Source organism: Marmota flaviventris, chromosome 17, assembly GCF_047511675.1.
Source record: "Marmota flaviventris isolate mMarFla1 chromosome 17, mMarFla1.hap1, whole genome shotgun sequence".
Taxonomy (NCBI): Eukaryota; Metazoa; Chordata; class Mammalia; order Rodentia; family Sciuridae; genus Marmota; species Marmota flaviventris.
Genome location: NC_092514.1, coordinates 20,942,813 through 20,964,837, shown reverse-complemented (window position 1 = coordinate 20,964,837; position 22,025 = coordinate 20,942,813). Strand labels below are relative to the sequence as shown.

The window sequence follows — 22,025 nt, the reverse complement described above, 5'->3', positions numbered from 1 at the left end:
TTGTGTCCATATTTTCTCTTCTTATAGGGCACCAGTGAGACTTGGGCTTACCTTAATGGCCTCATTTTAACTTAAACACCTCTTTAAATCCCCTATCTTCAAATACAGTCAGTCATGATCTGTGATACTGGGAATTAGGACTTCAACATGTAAATGAGGGGCGGGGCGGGGACAATACAGCCCATAGCACCAATTGGATGTATGACTTTCTTTTCTTCCTCAGGGATGAGGTAGCCCTCAAATCCCTCCAATACTGGATTCCTTTAGGCTTAGCAACTAGCTAGTAATTGAGAGCAAAGTAAAGTAGGTTCTCTTCTCCCTTTTACTGAACTATATCTCAGATGGCTGAAATATTTTAATGTGAAACATAAAAATCTAAAAAGCACTGGAAACATCTCAGGAGAATGCTTTTTTATGATCTTTCAAAGAGGAAGACACTTTGCAACTTAAAAAAAAAAAACTCAGAAAAAGATTGGCAAATTTGATGGCTTGAAAACTTTAAAACATCTGCAAAGCAAAAATCATCATGAACAAAGTCAAAGCCAAACTATGAGAGCCCATTTACAGCCCAGATATGGGGCATTGAGCAGATTTTCGTAATATAGGAAATTCTTACTTATGGAAAAAGAACCCGAGAGAAGAAGGGAGGAAGAAGATGAGCATCAGGAAAGTTCGCATGACAAATACAAACAGCCAATAAAAATTGCAAAATATTCTCAGTGTCATTCATATCTAGAAGAAGTAAAGTGACATATTATTTTTCACCTAATCGTAAGGGTTTTAAATTATGATAATATTCAGTAGTGAGTGCATAAAAAATAAGTACTCTTATCTCTGTTGATGGAAGTTTAATTTATAGTATAATTTGACAATAATTTATCCAAATTTAAAATGTTCATATTTTTATTCATGAGTCTATCTCTAAGAAATCATCCAGAGGAAACACTCAAAACTGCATGGGTTTTATGAAGTATTTATATTTATTTATTGCATAATTGTTTATAGCAGTAGAAATAGTAAACAAACCAAATATCTACCAGTAGGGAAATGACTTATAAATTTGGGGATGTTTAAATAGTACACACTGTTAAAAAGTCCATTTGTAATAACAAGGGATTGTGTCCAAGACTTTCTATAAGGTAGAAAAAGCAAGCTGAAAGGGTGCATAATAGGATTCTATTAGTGGGAGGGAGAGAAAGAGGGAGAGAAAAGCAGGGAAGGGTGGGGGCAGAGAGAGAAAGAGAGAAGAGGCTCAGACATGATGGATGGATAGATGAATGGATAATTGATAAGTAAAATGGTGGGTAGATGGATGGATAGATGACTGGGAGATAGAGTTATGTGCATTGAAAGATATCTGCAGAAATAAAAACAAAACAAAACCTTTTTTTCACAGTGTTGTCCCCTTTGGGGGAAGAGTTAAGATTGTGGGAGGGGTTTGCTTCTAATATCATATGTATCTGCAATGTTTAGGTTCTGGTATGTATCTATTACTTTTCTGAAAAGAAAAAAAGCAGCTGAACACAGTGGCACACACTTGTAATCCCAGTGACTCAGAGGCTGAGGCAGGAGGATCATAAATTTGAGACCAGCCTTGGCTGGTCTTATCTCAAAACTAAAAATAAATAAAAAGGGCTGGAGATCTATCTCGGTGGTAGAGAATGCCTAGGTTCAATTACACACACACACACACACACACACACACACACACATTTTTTAAAAAAAAAGCAAAACCATTTGCTCCTGGAAACCAAGAAGATTGGAGCCCACTCCTCCTATCTGAATGGGGCCGGGAGTTCCCTGAGCAAGTGAGTCCCATATTTGTCTGTAACCTGCTCACTTCCCTATCCACCCTCTCGCTTTCCTGGCCGCCAAACTTTTCACAGCCTGATCAGAGATGGGATGAAACTCTGTGTCCCCAAATTCAATGTATTTTGCAAAAATACCTCCTGACTGTGTTTTTCAACTCTGTGAATAAAATCCAAATGGCAGCTCACTGACAGAGGGTTGTTTCTTCAAATTCGACTCAAGACAGAAATATGATATACTGTTAGCCGTTTATCTTCCACTCTGGCAGTCACTTTGTGGTACCATTAAAATTCCATTCCTGTCTTTGCTGTGACAGCACTAGACCCTTTCGTGATGGGGTGATGGGTTTTTAGTTTCTTTTTTCCCAACATCAGCTCCTTTCCTGGAGAATGTATTGTATGTTAACCACACAAGGCAAGGGGGAAATTAATCATTCTTTACATTTATGTAGTTCTTTATAGCTTTCAGATGCTGCCACATCCATCAGCTTATTTGATTCGATCTTTGCATCAACCCTGGGAGTTGGGAAGTCAGGGCTGATTGAGAGATTCTTAGAAATTTTTATGGATGAAGAACTTGAAGTCTAAGTGACTTGCATCTATGCCTATGAGTCATGCTTACGGGTGCTGTATCACCCCAGTCAGGGCTCTTTTGTTGTGAGGAACAGACACTGATCTAACTGAATTAGGCAAGAAATGGTTCAGTATATCAAAAAAAATTAACCTAAGAAAGAACAAAGACCATGATGGCTTTAAGGTCCCAGGGAGAAAGCAGAGTGCCTTTCAAGGAACAGGCCTTTCAAGGAACCTCCATCCTCCCTCCCAATGGATCCATGGATGCCGGGTTTCATATTTTTTTTTTTGCTCTTGGGAAAGATAATCTGACTGGCCTAATTTGAATCAGGAGAGGCTGGGCCCAGTGACTGTCTTCCAGAACAATGGGGAAGAGGTCATTTCTCAAAGGAAATAGGGACCTGCTCCTAGAAGAAGTGGACCAAGAAGATGAACCGATAAAAACAGCAGAGTCCACGGCAGGCATATGGAGTTTGGCTCTCTTGGGACTCCAGGAAGAGCTGGTGCTCACTCACATGCTCTCTCCCGCCCTCTCCCTACATCTCAATCTGCTGGCCATATGGCCTATTATGTCTGCACTTGTTTCATTTTTCTGTCTTTGCTGACAGACCTCCCGGGCTTACTCATTTGCTCCAAAATGGCAGACTCAGCCTCCAAGTGCTTGCCCCCAAATAACCCACAATCTCTGCACCTCAATTCCAATTTTCCAGAAGACAGACCCTGGTTGTTCTAACTCCCTTGGTCTAATTAGATGGCAGTTTGTATGGGGAGAGAAATTGTGGGTAGAAGAGAAGGTTTACATGATAGATGACGGTGCGTCTTCAAGGATAGAAACCACAGTATCACCAAACTGAAACAGAGAACGGAGTGTGTGTGTGTGTGTGTGTGTGTGTGTGTGTGTACGTGCATGTGTGACTCCTCAGTCTCTATGGGGATTTGATTTAGGATCACCCCCCAAGGATGCCAAATTCCACAATGCTCAAGTCCCTTATGTAAAATAGCATAGTGGGGCAGGTCATATAATCTATGCACATCTTCTTGTATTCCTTATATCATCCCTAGATTACCTGTAAGACCTAATATAATTTAAATGCTATGTAAATAATTATTATACTATATTGTTTGAAGAGTAATGACAAGGACAAATCTGTACAAATGCAATTTATACACATACACACACACACACACACACATACATATACATATACACATTCATCACTGCTGCTCACATCACTTCAGCTTCACATGACCCACAAGGGCCATCCTAGGTCAAAGTCTACTTACAGCTTACTAGTTTTGTTCCCGTAGCTAACTGGGTCAGCCTCTGAGTTTTTCAACCCCAGTTGTTAAGAGAATCATCTGTGTTAGTTTTTTCAAGCTGGTCATACAAATCACAGAGAGCTGGCAAGCTAAGGAGAGGTGCTCCTGGAATCAGTCCTCAATCCCTGACCTAATTGACCTTTGCAAGCACACAAGAGGCGGAAGGCAGCAGGTGATGGGTGGTTGACCTCTCTGGCGCCATATTGCAGGAAGATGGAGTCCTTCTGGAAAATCAGAGTACCCTTCTTAATCGTGTGTTTTCTGCTGTGGGGCAGGTCAAGGTCCTTCTGGAAGAAATACTGGAACGGATGACAGATGAGTTTAACATCCCAGAACTGATGGCCAAAGTGGAGGAGCGCACTCCCTACATTGTAGTTGCCTTCCAGGAGTGTGAGCGGATGAACCTCCTCACCAGAGAGATTCGGCGCTCACTGAGGGAGCTGGACCTTGGCTTAAAGGTGAGTGAGATCTACAGGGGGAGAGGCATGGCTAGAGGACACATCTTTCCCCACAGGGGGAAAAAAAAAAAGCAACATGAGGGAACCTAGGAACCAGAAGGCATTTGTTCTAGAGCAACCTAAATGCCCAAAAGATGTAAGTCCAGAAACCAAAACCTGACCATGAAGTTGTCTGGAAGAACAAGATACTGCCCATGCTCTGACATTTCTCTTGAGCAAAGAAAGTCTACTATCTTCTAGAAATGACTTAGGCAAGTTTACTTTATTCACTGCGAGGTGATGTCAAGTATCTAGCCTGGAGCCTGTTGTGACTGTTCACCTGGATGACAGGTAAATGGGAGATCTTGCCACCTTTGAGGAACTGAGGGAGGTGAGTGTGGTCCATTTACACTGGCACGTTTATTAAAAGAATTGTAATCTGGGTCTGGGGCAGTAGCTCAATGGCAGATCACTTGCCTATCGTGTATGAGGCCCTGGATTCAACCCCTCATGTCATAAAAAATAATAACTGTAATCCCAAACAGGGGGAAAGTAAGAACCTAGTTTTGTAGCTGATGATAAAAGCTCACACGAGCCCTGGAGGTCTGGGTGTGGAACTGCTGGTGGCTTCGTGTATGGCTCTTGGAGTTATGGCCCCATGTATGTAGGAAGAACAGTTGTCAACTTTTCACATATAGACATATAAAAATTAGGAAACAAACTACAAAATCTAGATTACTAGGGTTTTTTTTTAAAGAAACCTTTTAATTTTCTCTTCCCCCCAATATGGGTGTAGAAAAATGAGAATAAAGATGAGAAAAGAATGGGTTTTTGAAGACCCACAGAGTTTGCCAGTGTTTCCAAATCCTGTACTGGCTTATAATCAAATGAAATACAAGATGCCACTTAACAATCTCAAATGTAAATAAGGATTTTGCCTGTCATGCGTCTCCGTTACTGTGGTAAGCAGGTATATATTAGCAATCATCTTCAGAAGTTTTGCTGCAATCTTAGCTTATTGAATCGGTGCAATTGGATGCAGTCTATTTAGCCATTTAACTTTCGATTCATTCACATGCATTTTTCTTCTGTGAGTCTTTGCTGTGACTCTGTGTCATGAATCACAGAGCATGGCTGGGCAAAGATGGAGGGGCAAGGGGTGGAGTCCAGTTCAAGCTATGTTGACGGAGGAGCTCTTCAGGCAAGTCTCAGGAGTCCGAAAGTGGAGCCTCACCTTCCAGAAGGACAGTCTTGGGGAAACAATCAAATGGATTATAATACATGGCAGAATTAATTAAATGTCACATAGAGAGAAGCCAGAGAAGAAAGGCGAAACAGGTGTGTGAGATAAGGCAAGGCCCCCATAGAAGTGGTATGGAGGAAGCTTTGGAAGAAAGATAAATTAAGACAGGTGACAACAAGAGAAGGGGGCTTCAGAGGCACAAAGCAGAGGAGCCCAGAATCTAAGAGGCAAATGGCTCACTTCTGTGGCTTATATTCCCTTTCACTTAGGGAGTGATATCTTAAATGGAGACAAGGACAGGGTTGACAACTATTTTTCATTATTCAAATGTTTAATGGCATCAGACTGTTCCTATGCCTCAGTGATTGATTTCCTCTGCTGATCAACAAAACAAAAAAATCGCTTCTAAATAAGTAAAGATGTTCAAAGATGTTCAGACGTGAAGTCTGACTTGCTGATGCCAGAATCTGTTCTGGTCTTCACTCCCACACACTGCATTGACTTAATAGTTCAGGTCTGGGAGGGACGGTTGTCTTGCTTGCTTTGGCTCTTTAATCATCACCTATTAGCTGCCCTGGTCCATGTGCCTTTGGTCATCTGGCACTCTCCCACAAACCCAAGATGCACGACTGCTGTCAACCTTAGTTTACAAGCCAGATGGAAAGTGGTGGGACCCTTACCATTTCTATTTCCTTCCAATCTCCTCACGTCCCCGTGTCTTATACTAATGAAAGCTTGTTGCAAAGAACATCTTCCGAGGGGATGGTGGTTCACCCCTGTAATCCCAGAGACTCAGGAGGCTGAGGCAGGAGAACCACAAGTTCAAGACCAGCCTCAGAAATTTAATGAAACCCTAACTCAAATTTTAAAATAAAATAAAAAGGACTGGGGATCTGGGGATGTAGCTCAGTAGTAAAGTACCCCAGGGTTCAATCCCCAGTACCAAATAAATAAATAAATAAATAACCATCTACAATCTCATTTCCCTAGGGAAGAAAGAATTGAAGGGAGTTGATCCTTAGGACAGGGTGTAGCATGGAGCCCCTCAAGGAGGGAGCTGTTCTGGGCATTGCTGTCCTGTCCCTGGTTTCTGTAGACTGAATGCTACTGCATGGCTGTGAGCCCAGGGCAGCAGCTGCTTGAGATGCCCAGAGGAACCCTTTCCAAATGGGGGTTTCCTACCCCTCACCCCTAGAGACTTGAATCCTTAGGTTTGGACTGTAGCCTATGAATCAGAACTTCTAACAAGCTCCCTGGCTTAAAGGAGTGAAAGTCTACAGGAAAAAATAAGGTTTGGGGTTCTTTTTTTCTGTATTATACCAAAGAAATATCATGAAAGCATTTATTTTTAGGGATGAATAAGTAGTTAAGGTCTCAGCCAGACAGCCTTCATCATAGCCAGGAAAAGGTGCCACGGACCCTGTAGTTCTCCCAGTTTCCCTTGCCACATGAAAATAAAGGAAGAATGTCACAGCACCCTGAATGTAGCATCTTCTTCAAAGTCCAGCGTTTTAAGTTTTCTTTCTGTGGCCTCAACCCATGAGCAGGTAATGCGGATGTTAATTGGTATTACCTAGATCCAGACCAGAGGAGTTTAGGAAACTTATGATTGAGTGTATGCAAGCAGGTTTCTTTACTGTAGTGTAGTTTGAGCCTTTAAGATGGGTCCATATATTCAGGTTTTGGCCACAGAATCTTCCTATCCACCCACCCTTGCCTCCACAGATCTGTCAACCTTTCTGGAAACTAATTTCTTTTTCTGAGACACCTTTCAGGATGTAATGGCCTGGGGTTTGTGGGCATATTCCTCTCCTCCACGGGAGGGGAGCCTGGTATATTTAGTGAACTGGGGTGGGGGTGGGGTTCTCTCTTGCTTTTTTTCAACTACTTCTTTACTTTTGCTCAAGGTCATGAAAATTCCTGAGTTCAGAAACCTAACTTTAAGATGGATGATTTCTTCTTTTTCTAAATCATTTCTACATCCCCCATTAAACTGGGGAAACCAAAGAGACAGTACATTCTTGAAGTTTCCACCACTTGCACATTCAATTAGTAAGTGCAAAATCACTGTTGGAATAAATTATAATCTTATTATAAGCAGATGTGAGAAATTTTTAAGAAAGCCAAGTCACACATTTTATGTTCCTTTGCAATCAAAATGAGTTTAGATTTCTGAAGGGTGTTAAAAATTAAGTGTTGTATTACATTCTTTATAAATTAGATCTTATTTTTTAGAGCAGTTTTAAGTTCCCAGCAAAATTGAGCAGAAGATACAGATTTCTCATGTGCCCCCTGCCCCTTCCCCACTAGCAACAGCCCCCACCACAGTGATACATTCATTGCAATTGAGGAACTACATTACCACATTGTTATCAGCCATTATCCATAGTTCACATTAGGATTCACTCTTGGTGTACTTTCTATGGATTTGTACAAATAAATAATGACATATATCATATGTATCAAACCACCATCATAGTATCAAACAGGGTATTTTCACTGCCCTAAAAGCTCTCTGCATTGCATGCATTTTAATCTTTTCTAAGCACATCATTTCTTCTTGCAACAAAACACAAGAGTTTACATGGCTTCACTGAGTCATGGTAACACAGACTCAGTGTCAATTTAGCCCCCGGAGATAATCAAAAACAAAGGACTTCTCTGTATGATAAGCACATGAATGGCAGCTGTCAGTGTCCAGGGACCCATTTGACTTCTGTGTTTGTCCCACTTTGGCAGAGTTGTCAAAGACTGGGGCATTTTCTTTATATCCCTTCCAGTGCTGCGAGCAGTCTAGGACCTGACACACTATGAGTCCTGTTGGGTCATGTTATAGAACAACTCCAGGGTGAGGTCCTTTATTCTCCCTCAATTCACGTGACAGATGACACTCATACATACAACATACTTTCATAGATGCGCTTCAATCTAATAATACCCAAAATGATTTTGTAGAAAATCATTTGTAGAAAAGCAAACTTGATAGCATTATTTATATTGCTGTATTGTTTGTAAAAATATTTCATAACCATGGACATATACTGGCTACTGAAAACTTTTAAAGGAAAAAATCAATATGGCCTATATTTTATTAACTCCTTTGTACTTTGTTTTTTGTAATAAATCATGACTTTTGTATATATATTTTCACCAGATTGGCAAGCGAATGGTGATGTTATGTGTACAAAAACATTTTTATTAAACACAGGCCTGGCAAAAACATACATAATACAGTTCACATGACCAACAGAAACAGTCTTTCTGTCGGAGAAAGTGTTGTCCTGTAAAGCTTCTGAACAGTCTGTGCTAATAAGGTCACATGTGGCTAGAGCATAAAAATGTAGCTAATGGGACTTGGGAACAAAAATTTAATTCATTTGCATTTAAATAGCCAGATGTGGCTAGTGGCTGTCATATCAGACATGGTAGGCCTGAAACATTTTTATTTGGGCACTGCAGTGTATGGCCAAGAACAGTGGGTAAGGGCTTGCCTTGTATCAGGTGGTTTTCCCATAAAGAACAGCCCCCCATCCAGCTTCCAAAGGGGAACATTAGTCCTCTTTCCTAAAATGGCCTGTAGCTCTTAAAGGTCTTTGTGTGTGTGCGTGCATGTGCTGTGTGTGTGTGGTGCTGGGGATGGAACCCAGGGTTTTGAATGTGCCTGACAAGCATTCTGTCACTGAGCTACACCCCCACCCATTCAAGGTCATTTTTTAAGTCCACCACAGTTACTTTTCCCACTAAATCTCCTGGTTCTCTTCCCCAAGGTTGTCTTAGCATGGGCTTCTGTAAGAAAATAACAAAGTTTGCTTTATATAGCCACAGTAATTAGGACTATATGGTACTGGTGGAGGGAGAGATCATCAAATAAAGGAGTTATGGGCTTGGGGTGTAATTCAGTGGTAGAGCACATGCCTAGTCCTGTATGAAGACCTGGATTCAATCCCCAGCAATGCTAACAAAACAGGAAGGAGGAGTGGGGAAAGAAGGAAGAAGAGGAGGAGGAGAATAAGAAGAAAATGGAAAAAAAAAAGTAGAGAGAACACTTCCCAACCAATTTTATGAGAACAGAATTGAGTTGATTTCAAAATCAAAGTCATTATGAGAAAGGAAAATGACAGATTGACATTCCTCATAGACACAAATGCAAAAATTCTTAGCCAAATGTTAATAATTCAAATCACACAATATAAGAAAAGGATTATACAGTGTGACCAAATGGGATTATCCCAGGAATGCAAGGTTGGTTTTAACATTAAGAAGAAATCAGTCCAAGAAGTTCACCCTATTAGTGTACTATATGAAAAAATATGTGATCATCTTTATACATGCAGAAAAGGCATTTGACAAAATTTAATATCCAGTTGTTAAACATCAGAAAAACAGATAAAAGAGGTCATTTCCTTAACTTGAAGAACACCTAATAAATTATTGTATTTAATGGTGAAAGTCCATTAAATGCTCTCTCTCTAAGTCTGTGAACAAATCAAAGATGTCCACCATCATTACTTTTGTTCACCATTATAATGAAGGTCCTCAGGTAGTACGAGGATAGGAGTCTCATGAAACAAAAAGTATGATCATCATTGATATTTTTTTCTTTTCACTAATCTTTACACTTAATATTATTTTATTAAATAATTGGATATTTGAAGGAAAACTTAAATTCATTTATAAATTATAACAATAAGTTATCACATAACTCCAGACAAGAGAAAGACCATACTGTCTCAGAAGTCTCAGAAGTCTCATGTGGGTTCAAGTAGACAAGAATTACATCCTCTTTTCAGATGCAGAGATTCCACATAGTGAGAAAAATATTTTTCTATTTTAACATAATAGTATTCATTTTAGCAGATCCTTCAGGAAATCTACCAGAAGAAACCTGTTCACCTAATTTGAATGTAGTTAAAAGTAATAACTTTGGTGGTAGATGTGGTACCCTCGTACTTCCTATTGAGCCTTGATGTGACCTCAGACTCCTTCACTGCTCTGGTCAGCCATCCCAATAAATCTAAGTAGGCACAGGGGTGAAACCTATTTTCTATTACTGTTAATAGAGTCCTCTTACTTGAAAGGTAATATATCTGTGATTCAGGCTGTATTCACTCATTTAGACTGACCCGTCTAGCACTGATATAATTAAGGATGTCTGTATTTCCTTTAAAATGTTAAGGTATTTTTACTTTAAAAGAGTTCAGCCATTAGAATCTACAGTGTAAAAAGAGTATGTGTAAACCGTGAGCACACACCTGTAATCCCAGCCACTCAGGAAGCTGAGTCAGGATGATCAAAATCTTGAAGCCACCCTGGGCAACCTAGAAAGACCCTCTCTCAAAATAAAGGTCTGGGGATGTAGCTCAATGGTATAGCACTTGCCTAGCATGCACAAGGCCATGGATGCCATCACCAGTAACAGAAAATAAGAAAAAAAAAATATGTGTAAAAACTATCTATGTGAAGATCATAAAGAATCTATTAGTTTAATCTACATCCTATTAATCAGGAATCTCTGGATATCATTCAAGTCACTGAAAGGCATTCATCATGAGGTAGGTGCACTTAACATTTCTTAACAGTTCCAAAAGTTAAGGGAAAGATTTGGATCCAGAATTCTACAGTGCAAGTCACAAGCAAGTGCAAGGGCAAATCAAGACCCCAAGGGAGAGGGTTTGCACACAGAGGCTGGCACTCTGCACTTAGGACAGAGTGAGCCAGACCCTGCAGGGTACCCTTATAATGCACAGCAACCTGGAAATCACTGCATTAGAAATGGGGCCTTCGGGATGAAGAATAAGGGAGGAGGGGAGAGCGTGGGGAAGTACTGGGGAGCAAAATCTAGCAAACTATGCTATGTGTATGTACAAATATACCACAATTAAACCCTTTTATATATGGTGATAATGCACTAATTAAAATAATAAAAATAATGATGGGAGATCAGTAGAGTAGAACAAGTTGATCTGGGGCAGAGAAGAAAGGGGAAGGTATTGGGGAAGAAGACAGCAAATTGGGTTATGTGCATAATAACCCAATGGTTATGAATATAGCGTAATGAATCCCACTATTATGTATAACTATAATACACCAATTAAAAATTAAAAAACAATAGAAAGGAAAATTAAAAAATGAGGTGGGGTCTTCAAGAAATTGCCAGAACCAATTTGCAAGAAATTTGACAGAACCAATATTGCAAAGTTTAATTTAAAGATGTTTTTTGATGTAAACCTTTCTTTACAAATTCCATCTAGCAGTTGAAAGAGGATCCCCTTAAAGTTGACTATATATCCATCACCCTGATCTATTGGATTACATAGGTCTTTGTAGGCTTTGGCTTCTGTATTTCTTCCCTTTATTTGTGGGGGGCAGGGAAGATACTGGGGATTGAATTCAGGGACCCAGGGCTCTTGACCACTGAACCACATCCCCAGGCCTATTTTATATTTTATTTAAAGACAGGGTCTCACTGAGTTGCTTAGCATCTCACTTTTGCTGAGGCTGGCTTTGAACTTGAGATCCTCCTGCCTCAGCCTCCCCAGTTGCTGGGATCACAAGCGTGTGCCACTGCATCTGTTGGCTTCTGTGTTTCTGAGTTGCAAGCAGAAGCCTGGAGGGCTGCAGGAAAGTCAAGCTTTGGAGTAGGGTTGGAGCACATGTCACTCACAGATGGTTTAAGGTCCAAGGTGGGAATAGGTCGTGTTTTCCAAAACACTATCAGCAGACAGTTGAGACTATCATCATTGGAGCAGGGAATGTTTTTAAGGACCACACTCTGTGACACAGACTTTGCAAAGAATACTGGACAGGACAGTCCTTGTGGCATCCACCGCTGGTGACACCTCCCATTGCCTGGGTGGGCAAGCCAGAGGAATCTGAGGCAGATTGTTTCCAAGGACCTCCTGTCCCCTTACTCTTTCCCCTCTCACTCTCTCACTTCAGGGGGAGCTGACCATGACCGGCGACATGGAAAACTTACAGAACGCCCTGTACCTAGATATGGTGCCAGAGCCCTGGGCCAGGCGAGCCTACCCTTCCACAGCCGGCCTGGCAGCCTGGTTTCTAGATCTCCTCAACAGAATCAAGGAGCTGGAGACGTGGACAGGTGACTTTGCAATGCCCTCCACTGTGTGGCTGACAGGCTTCTTCAATCCCCAGTCCTTCCTGACTGCCATCATGCAGTCCATGGCTCGTAAGAATGAGTGGCCACTGGACCAGATGGCCCTGCAGTGTGATGTGACAAAGAAGAACAGAGAGGAGTTCCGGAGTCCTCCTCGGGAAGGGGCCTACATTCACGGCCTCTTCATGGAAGGTGCCGGCTGGGACACACAGGTAAGACCTGGGATGAGCCAAGGAGTCTTCTCTGGTGGGCTGATTAAATAAATGTTGCCTCCCATAAAGTCTGACTACTAAAGGAGATGCCCCTGAATCTTCCTACCTAGATAACCTTTCTTTCTTGGAGGTCATTTTTACTCAGTCAAGGGTAGTGGAGAGAACATAGACTTTGCAGATGGAGTAGAACAGAGCGGCTGAAAGCAAGCACTCTGAGCCAGACTGGCTCACTCTGAAAATCATCACCACCATTTATTAACTCTGTGATCTCGAGTGTCGTTTTACCTCCTAAGATCTCAGTGTACTCAACTTCTAAATGGGAAAGTAGAGACACTGAAAATCGAAGATTCTTGAAAGACGCCTGGCACATCGACTGTGCTGAAAAGTGCTAGGGACAGGCATCTCTGCTGCCATGTGATCTCAGGATATTATTTAACCTCTCTGGTCCCACCTTCCTCATCTATGAGCTCTAGATAGGCAGGAATTCCTTCTGCCTTTTATATTGTTCTACATCAGCAAAAAAGAGCCCATAGATGTCATCTAAAGTGAATTTAAAAAAAAATCTTCACTGAAAGCTAATAAAAATTAGCCAAGTCACCATAGATTGGAGATGTTTAGTCACAGTCAAGAAACTGGCAAACAGGCACAGAGGGCTGAAGTAACAAAATGAGCAAAGGATAACTCTAAAGCAAGTTTACACTTGGTATACACATGATCTAGAAAGTCTACCTAGTGCCGTATCCCACTCAGTGGATGACACTAAACTATTCCCAGAAGACAATACTAATCTAACCATGCAAAACTGTTAAAAGATCTTGAATATCACAGGAAGCTCTATGAATATGCATATGAAAATGTATAGGGTTCAATGGTGTCCCCCCAAAATTGACATCACCCAGAAGAAAAATGAAACCTTATTTATTTAGAAATAGGGTCTTTGCAGATGTAAGATGAAACCATACTGGATAACCACAGACCCTAAGTCGAATGACTGGACCCTTCAAGAAGTCCATGAGGAGACATTAAAGAAAATGCCTTATGAGTACAGCAGCAGAGATGAGTGTGATGTGGGTGCCAAAGAATGCCAAGGATCACCAGCAGCCACCAGGTACTAGAAGTTTCTCCCTCAGAGCCTCCAGACGGACCACCCTGTCTACTCCTTAAGACCTCCAGCCTCCCAAACTGTGAGAAAGCAAGTTTGTTTATTTTAAGCCACCAAAGCTCATATGGCAATTTGTTAGACCAGTCCTAGGAAAACAATGAGAGAGCCAACAGAAAGGACAGTAAAGTAAAACAATGTTCAAACAGCCCAAATTTAAGAGGGTTTTCTCTCTCCATCTGAACCTTTGTAGAAGTCTGTCCATTGAGATCTCATACAGATTTTACTAGGTGCACGGTGGCCCAGGGCACTGAGCTAGAATCCCCAAGAACACCAAAATGAGACAAGTACAAAAAGGGAAACAGGAAAGAAGCCCAGAAGGAAGGACAGTAACACTCTGGAAGAGTAAAAAGTATGTCAGTTCTAATCACTAACCTCTCATTTTTTCATACCTTATGGTAAATTATAATTTTCCAAAAATCAACATCTGTCCCCCATTAACTCTTATTTTCAAGTGTTCTATCCCAGAAAGATGTCAGCAAAAATGAAAGTCAGTTTCAGGATATAGCTCAGTGTACAGCAAGCCCTTGTCTAGCAAGTGTCAGGCCCTGGGTTCGATCCTCACTACCATACATACAGAAAAAAAAATGGAAGAGTCAGGAAGTCTCCAAAAATTTTCCCTTCCATAAAACAGTATTAACAAAAAAATAAAATAAAATGAACTTTTATCAAAACTCTGGAAACTAACCAAAGGCTTTCAGCAATCCAAAGAGTTATTCAAGAAAAAATAGCTGAATGCCAGTGAGAAACTTTGTAGCCATTTCTTTTCTTTGGTGCATGTGTGTGTGTGTGTGTGTCTGTGTCACGAGTGTGTGTGTGTCTGTGTCAGGGGTACTATTTCTGAAACCCAGGGCCTCAAACAAGCTAGGCAAATGCTCTGTTGCTGAGCAACATCCCCAGCCCTTTTTATTTTGAGACAGAGACCCAAAAAGTTCCCAACCAGGCCTCAAACTTAGAATCCCCCTGCCTCAGCTTCCCAAGTAGCTGGGGTTATAGGCCTGTGCCACTGTGCATGACAGCAGAAGAGAAAATCAGCTCATTGCTTACCATTCTCATCTCTCATTCTCATCAATGAGATAAATAACTGACTTCTCATCAGAAACCATGAGTCCCAGAAGGCAGAGGGATTATTACATAGTCAAAGAGCTAAAAGAAAAGATAGTCAAGAATTCTATGCACAGCAAAACAAAAATGAAGAAATAAGACATTTCCAGGATAGAGGAGAGAGAAATAGGAATTTGTCACTATTTACAAGAAATACTAGAGGGAAATAGAGTACAGGGAGGGAACGGGGGAAAGAGAAGGGAAGGGAAAGGGAATCTGGGGACTGAATTAGAACAAATTATATTCCATGATTTTATAATTATGTCAAAATGAATCTTATTGTTCTGTATAACTGAAAAAGAACCAGTTAATAAAAGGAAAAAATAAATATTAAAGGGAATCCTTCAGGTTGAAACAAAAGAATACTACCTGAAGAAAAAAGTATAAGTGTATGAATGCACTTTTAATTTATAACCTTTATTTTTCTCCTGAGTTAAAGGACAACTGTATAAGGCAATAGTTATAAATCTGTGTTGATAGGCATAAAATACATATATAAATAAATATGTGATTTAAATGATGAAAACAACCCAGAGGGAGGGAATGAAGCAAGGATTTATATACTATTGAAATTAAGTTGGAATTAATCTGAGGTATACTGTTATATGTTGAATGTTTATTATAATCCCCAAGGCAACCACTGTGAAATAATTTTTAAAACAAGAGAATTAAAATAGTGAATTAGAAGATATCTATGAACCTGAAAGAAGTCTAATGGAAGAATTGAGGAATAAAAGCAAATACTTAAGTCTTATTTGATCAGTAATTACATTAAATATAAATGGACTAATCTTATAATGAAAAGGCAGAATGAAATTTATTTGTTCCTTTTAGTTACACATGACAGTAGAATGCCTTTTGGCATATCATACATACTTCCCATTCTTGTGGTTGTACATGATGTGGAATTACACTGGTAGGGTATTCATATGTGAACATAACCAAAGTTATGTCCGATTCATTCTACTATCTTTCCCATTCACATCCCCTCTTCGTTTTCCCCATCCCCTCCCCCCCACTGTCTGGCATATCCCTAACTCCTCCTCCCCCCCCCCCCCCGCTTATTGTGACTCAGTATCTGCATAGCATAGAGAACATTCAGACTTTGGTTTGGGGGGACTGGCTTATTTCACTTAGCATGATATCCTCCAGTTCCATCCATTTACCAGCAAATACCACAGTTACATTCTTCTTTGTGACTGAGTAATATTCCATTGAGTATATGTACCACATTTTCTTTATTTGTGGAAGAGCACCTAGGTTGGTTCCATAGCTTAGCTGTTGTGAATTGAGCTGCTATAAACATTGATGTGGTTGCATCACTATAGTATGCTGATTTTAAGTCCTTTGGCCAAGAAAGGGGATAACTGTGTCAAATGGTGTTTCCATTCCAAGTTCTCTGAGGAATCTCCATACTGCTTTCAAGGGTAATTGCACCAATTTGCAGTCCCACCAGTAATGTAGGAGTGTGCCTTTTTCCCCACATCCTCACCGACATTGTTACTTGTATTCTTGATAATTGCCATTCTGACTAGAGAAAATGAAATCTCAGTATAGTTTTAATTTGCATTTCTGTAATTGCTAGAGATGTTGAACAATTTTTTCATATATTTTCATATATTCATATTTCTTCTTTTGTGAAGTGTCTGTTCATTCAGTTCCTTTGCCCATTTATTGATTGGGTTATTTGGGGTTTTTTGTTTTGTTTTGTTTTGTTTGATATTAAGTTTTATGGGTTCTTTATGTATCCCAGAGATTAATGTTCTGAGGTGCAGGTGGTAAAGATTTTCTCCCATTCTGTAGGCTCTCTTTTTATGTTCTTGATTGTTTCCTTTGTTGTAAAGAAACTTTTTAATTTGATAAAAATCCCATTTATTGATTCTTGATTTTACTTCTTGTGCTTTAGGAGTCTTGTTGAGGAATCCAGTTCCTAAGCCGACATGATAGAGATTTGGGCTTACTTTTTCTTCTAGTAGGTACAGGGTCTCTGGTCTAATGCCTAAGTCCTTGATCCACTTTGAATTGAATTTTGTGCAGGGTGAGAGATAGAGGTCTAATTTCATTTTATTACACATGGATTTCCAGTTTTCCCAGCACCATTTGTTGAAAGGCTATCTTTTCTCCAATGTATGTTTATGGTGCCTTTGTCTATAACTGTATTTATGAAGGTTTGTATGTATGTCTTCTATTCTGTATCATGGGTCTTCATGTCTGTTTTGGTACCAATACTATGCTGTTTTTCTTACTATACCTGTAGTATAATTTAAGATCTAGAATTGCGATGCCTCCTACTTCACTTTTCTTGCTGAGGATTGCTTTGGCTATTCTGGACCTCTTATTTTTCCAAATGAATTTCATGACTTCTTTTTCTATTTCTGTGAATAACATCATTGGAACTTTAATAGGAATTGCATAAAATCTTTATAGTGCTTTTGGTAGTATGGCCATCTTGACAATATTAATTCTGCCTATCCAAGAACACAGGGGATCTTTCCATCTTCTAAGGTCTTTTTCAATTCTTTCTTTAGTGTTCTGTAGTTTTAATTGTAGAGGTCTTTCACCTCTTTTGTTAGATTGATTCCCAAATATTTTATTTTCTTTTAGGATATTGTGAATGGGATAGTTTTCCTAATTTCTTTTTCATCTGATTCATCACTGATATATAGGAACACAATTGATTTATGGGTGTTAATTTTATATCCTGCAACTTTGTTGAATTTGTGAGTTCTAGGAGTTTTCTGGTATAGCTTTTGGGGTCTTCTAAATAAATAATCATGTTATCAACAAATAGGGATATTTTGAGTTCCTCTTTTCCTATTTGTATCCCTTTATTTTCTTTCTCTAATTGTTCTTGCTAGAGTTTCCAGGACTATGTTGAATAGAAGTTGCAAAAGGGCATCCTTGTCTTGTTCCAGTTTTCAGAGAGAATGCTTTCAATTTTTCTCCATTTAGAATGATAGTGACCTTGGGCTTAGCATATACAGCTTTTACAATATTGAGATATGTTTCTACTACCCTTAGTTTTTCTTGTGTTTTGAATGTGAGTGAATTGTTGTAGTTTGTCAAATGCTTTTTCTGCATCTATTGAGATAATCATGTGATTCTTGTCTTTAAGTCTACTGATGTGATTAATGTTTATTTATTTCCATATGTTGAACCAAACTTTCATCCCTGAGATGAACCTCCCCTTGATCATGGTGCACTATCTTTTAAGTATGTTTTTGTGGGCAATTTGCCAGTATCTTATTAAGAATTTTGGCATCTATGTTCATCAGGGATATTGGTTCTCAATTTTTTTTCCTTGATGTGTCTTTGTCTGGTGTTGGTATCAGGGTAATACTAGATAGATATCTATGAACATGAAAGAACACTAGTGGAAGAATGAGGAACAAAAGCAAATACTGAAGTAGCAGACTTAAGTCCTATTTGATCAAGAATTACATTAAATATAAATGGACTAATCCTCATAATGAAAAGGCAGAATGAATTTTAAAAACCAAATGATAAACCCACCCATGATCCAACTGTAAGCCGTTTATAAGAGACATTTAAGATTCAAAGACACAATGGGTTGAAAGTAAACAGATGGAAGAAAATGCGCTATGAAAACAGTAACCAAAAAAAGAGCTTAGGGACTAAACTATTATCAGATACAGTAGATTTTATAAGACAAACACTGTTGCATTCCTGGAGAAAATGTAGGAGAGAGAAATCAGAGACAAAGTAGGACATTTAATGACAAAAATGGCAAGCCATCAAGAAGATAAAATGACTATAAACATATACGCACCTAACAAAAGAGCCCTCAAAATATATGAAACAAAAGCAAATAGGATTGAATATCCAATTCAACCAGTGCTAATGATAAATGCTAATGGTCACAGAGTTTCTTTTTGGGATGATAAAAATGATCTTGAATAATGATTGGTAATGATTACACAGATTTGTAAAATGTTAAAAACCAATGAATTTTATACTTAAAGAGGACTAGTTTTAGCCAAATGTGGTGGGGGCATACCTGTAAATTCAGCTACTCAGAAGGCCAGGGTAGTAGGATCACAAGTTTGAGGCCAACCTAGATAGTTTAGTGATCCCCTGTCTCAAAATAAAAAATGTGGTATAGCTTGGTGATAGAGCACTCTTGGGTTCAATATCCAATACCAAGAACAACAACCAAACAAATTGAAAGGGGTTGGTTTTAGAGTATGCAAAAAAAAAAAAAAGAAAGAAAGAAAAAAAAGATCTATCCCTGTTCTTACTCCTTATCATAAACACTCAATTTTGGAGGACAAGGGGGCCCCCATTGCTCATTTTCATTCTGGTACTCACCATGCCTTGTATCAGCCTCTAAATGAACTGAAAAGGCACATCTTTCCCTTTAAATAAACTTTATAACATAAACTACAACATAAGGGGCTCACATGACATAACACAACATGGACAGCATTAAGGAATTTGTGAATCACTCTGGATCATCATTTTCCAAAGTATGTTCCATAAAACAGCAGCATCTATGAGATGAACAGACTATGAAAAAAAAAAGTGGGTGGGAGGGTTCCTGTGGTCCTGTTTAGAAAACACCAGGTTAAATATAAAGTATTGATCTTTACTATAAGAACTTCTTGCCTTCAGTGTGCCAAGTATACATTATCGAGCTTCAAGTACATATCAATGGTGTGATGAGCACCATTTCCCAAATTTATTCAACCAAGGGACTCTCCTGTTCCTCAGAACATTTCTCAGGACTAGTAGAAAAAACTCAAGTCAACTAGATAACTATTGAGACATCTCAAAAAATCATAGGGAGTTGGGTGACGGATATAGTTCAATGGTAGAATGCTACAAGGAAGGAAGGAAACTCTAGGGAGGCTCCATCTGGAAAGTTAAAAATGGTTATATCTTTATTATATGATTAAAGTTAGATTATCTCTCTCTGCTCAAAAAGTTGACATAATCTAGAAGTGGATGAAATTGCATATGAAACTGAAGAGACGCAGAAACAGCACATAATCAAAGACTTAAGAGCTAAAGCATTTGCACAGTTAGCATCTGTGTCTTCATCCTCTTTAAATTCCCAACACCTAGTATGACATCCATCAGACAGCTGCACTCAATAGTCTTATAAAAACAAATGAATGAATAAACTAGGGCAAAGTCAAGCACCAATAATAAATAAAAAACTTCTGGAACTCTATATCAAGAGGTGATTTTAGCCTGAAAAGATAGAAATGCATTTTCCCAGTATCAGATGCCTTCCACTGTGGGTGATTGAGAGAACCCAGAAGAGGGCAGGCAGAAAGGCAGCCAAGGACATCCCACTCTCTTGTTCCTTGGATCTTCTAACGGAAGCAAGGATGGCTGGCTGGGCTCTGGGTCTGATCTAAGATGGTTCTTCTCATGTTCTTATCCTCAGGCTGGGATCATTACAGAGGCAAAGCTGAAGGACCTGACACCCTCCATGCCTGTGATGTTCATCAAGGCCATTCCTGCAGACAAGCAGGATTGCCGCAGTGTCTATTCTTGTCCAGTGTACAAGACTTGTCAGCGGGGACCCACTTACGTGTGGACTTTCAACTTGAAGACTAAGGAAAATCCTTCCAAGTGGGTTCTAGCTGGAGTAGCCTTACTTCTCCAGATTTAGCTTTCTGAGAAAACAAGAAAAGAGGGTAGGCCAGAGGCTCCCTGTCAGACAGGTGGGTGAGGGGTTACCACAGACACTTAGATAAGAAATCATAAGCACACAACTTCTGTGGGATTCCCCTATGGGACATGAGAGAAGGGTGCCTAAAAGTAAAGCTGAGCTGGCTTTTGGGCCCGGGAACTCTGGTAGGAGAATTTGTAGTACTGAACCTCTTCTAATAAAGTGATTTATTCTTCAACTGTGTCTAGTCCAGACTTTTGAGAGTTTCTGAGTCATCAGGGATTAGGAAAAGTCCAAGAGAAACAAGCTACAAACACAAGCCCTGTTACATGATGCTATCCTCAGTGCTCTAGCTTCCAAGGACCCCAAGCAGAATTGGCATCACCCATGCATGAATCAGCATCTCCATCTTCTTCAGCTGTCTGGGTGATTTGCCTGCATATTATAGAAATACTACACTTGATTAGAGGGTCACCCAGATTTTTCTGTAAAGAGCCAGATAGCAAATATTTGAGGGTTTGTTTGCAGGTCATATTGTCTGTTTTAACTACTCTGCCATTGTAGCCCAAATGCAGCCTAGTAATATGTAAATGAACAGGTGAGACTGCATTCCCATGAACCTTACAGAAACAAGCAACGGGTCATTTTAATGATCCCTGCTGTAAAGGCTAAGGGAAGTACATATATGATGTTGATCTTTCATTAATGCACATATCTACTGTTTTTGTCTAACCCCTACAATTTTCTGAGAATACAACTGTGAACAAGCAAGCAGGTTGTTTCTCTGTATCTCTATTATTTTAAGATCACTGAAGAGGGAGAAACTCTTCCTCTAAAAGTGTAGATGAGTTTTCACTACTCCAAGAGGCTATTTGGTAAGAAAAGTCTGGGAGGCTTTCCTCTGGGAGCATTATTGCTTCATATTCTTGCAGACTTTATTATTAATTACTACTTAATACAGTGGTTCTTAAACTAGAGCAGGTATTAACAAGTCCTCCAGGGTACTGAGAATTTCTGATTTCATAGCCTTAACAAAATGACACTGCTGCTGGTCTGGAGGCCACACTTTGAGAACTGGATTTAAAACACCAAATTGGGCTGAGGATGTGGCTCAGTGGTAGTGTTTGCCTGGCACAAACAGGCCCTGGGTTCAATCTCTAGCAAAACACAACACACACACATAACCCAAGTCCCATAATTCTATAAATCACTGTTATACAACATATAGAATCTAGTGCCAAATTTTTTCATGATTTTCCTGCTTTCTTCCCTACAGATCTGCCTCCCCTTAAGTAGAGTTTTACTCCTCATCTTCATGCTATAAGGGAGTTAACAAATTGCTCTTGGACTCCAGGAACTCTAACTGAAATTGTGTCCCTCCTCCCCAACAACTAGTACTTCCCATTATTTA

General features: G+C 39.7%; 1 protein-coding gene across 1 annotated transcript in view; it reads left to right on the top strand.

Annotated features, from left to right (window-relative positions):
* Dnah9 (dynein axonemal heavy chain 9) overlaps positions 1-20,614 on the top strand; it is a 332,320-nt gene extending 311,706 nt beyond the window's left edge. The window contains exons 67-69 of the mRNA XM_027954056.2: positions 3,977-4,159; positions 12,321-12,710; positions 20,387-20,614. Coding sequence (XP_027809857.2) covers positions 3,977-4,159; positions 12,321-12,710; positions 20,387-20,614 — 801 coding nt within the window. The remainder of the gene's footprint in view (positions 1-3,976; positions 4,160-12,320; positions 12,711-20,386) is intronic.
* Positions 20,615-22,025: the final 1,411 nt, after the last annotated feature.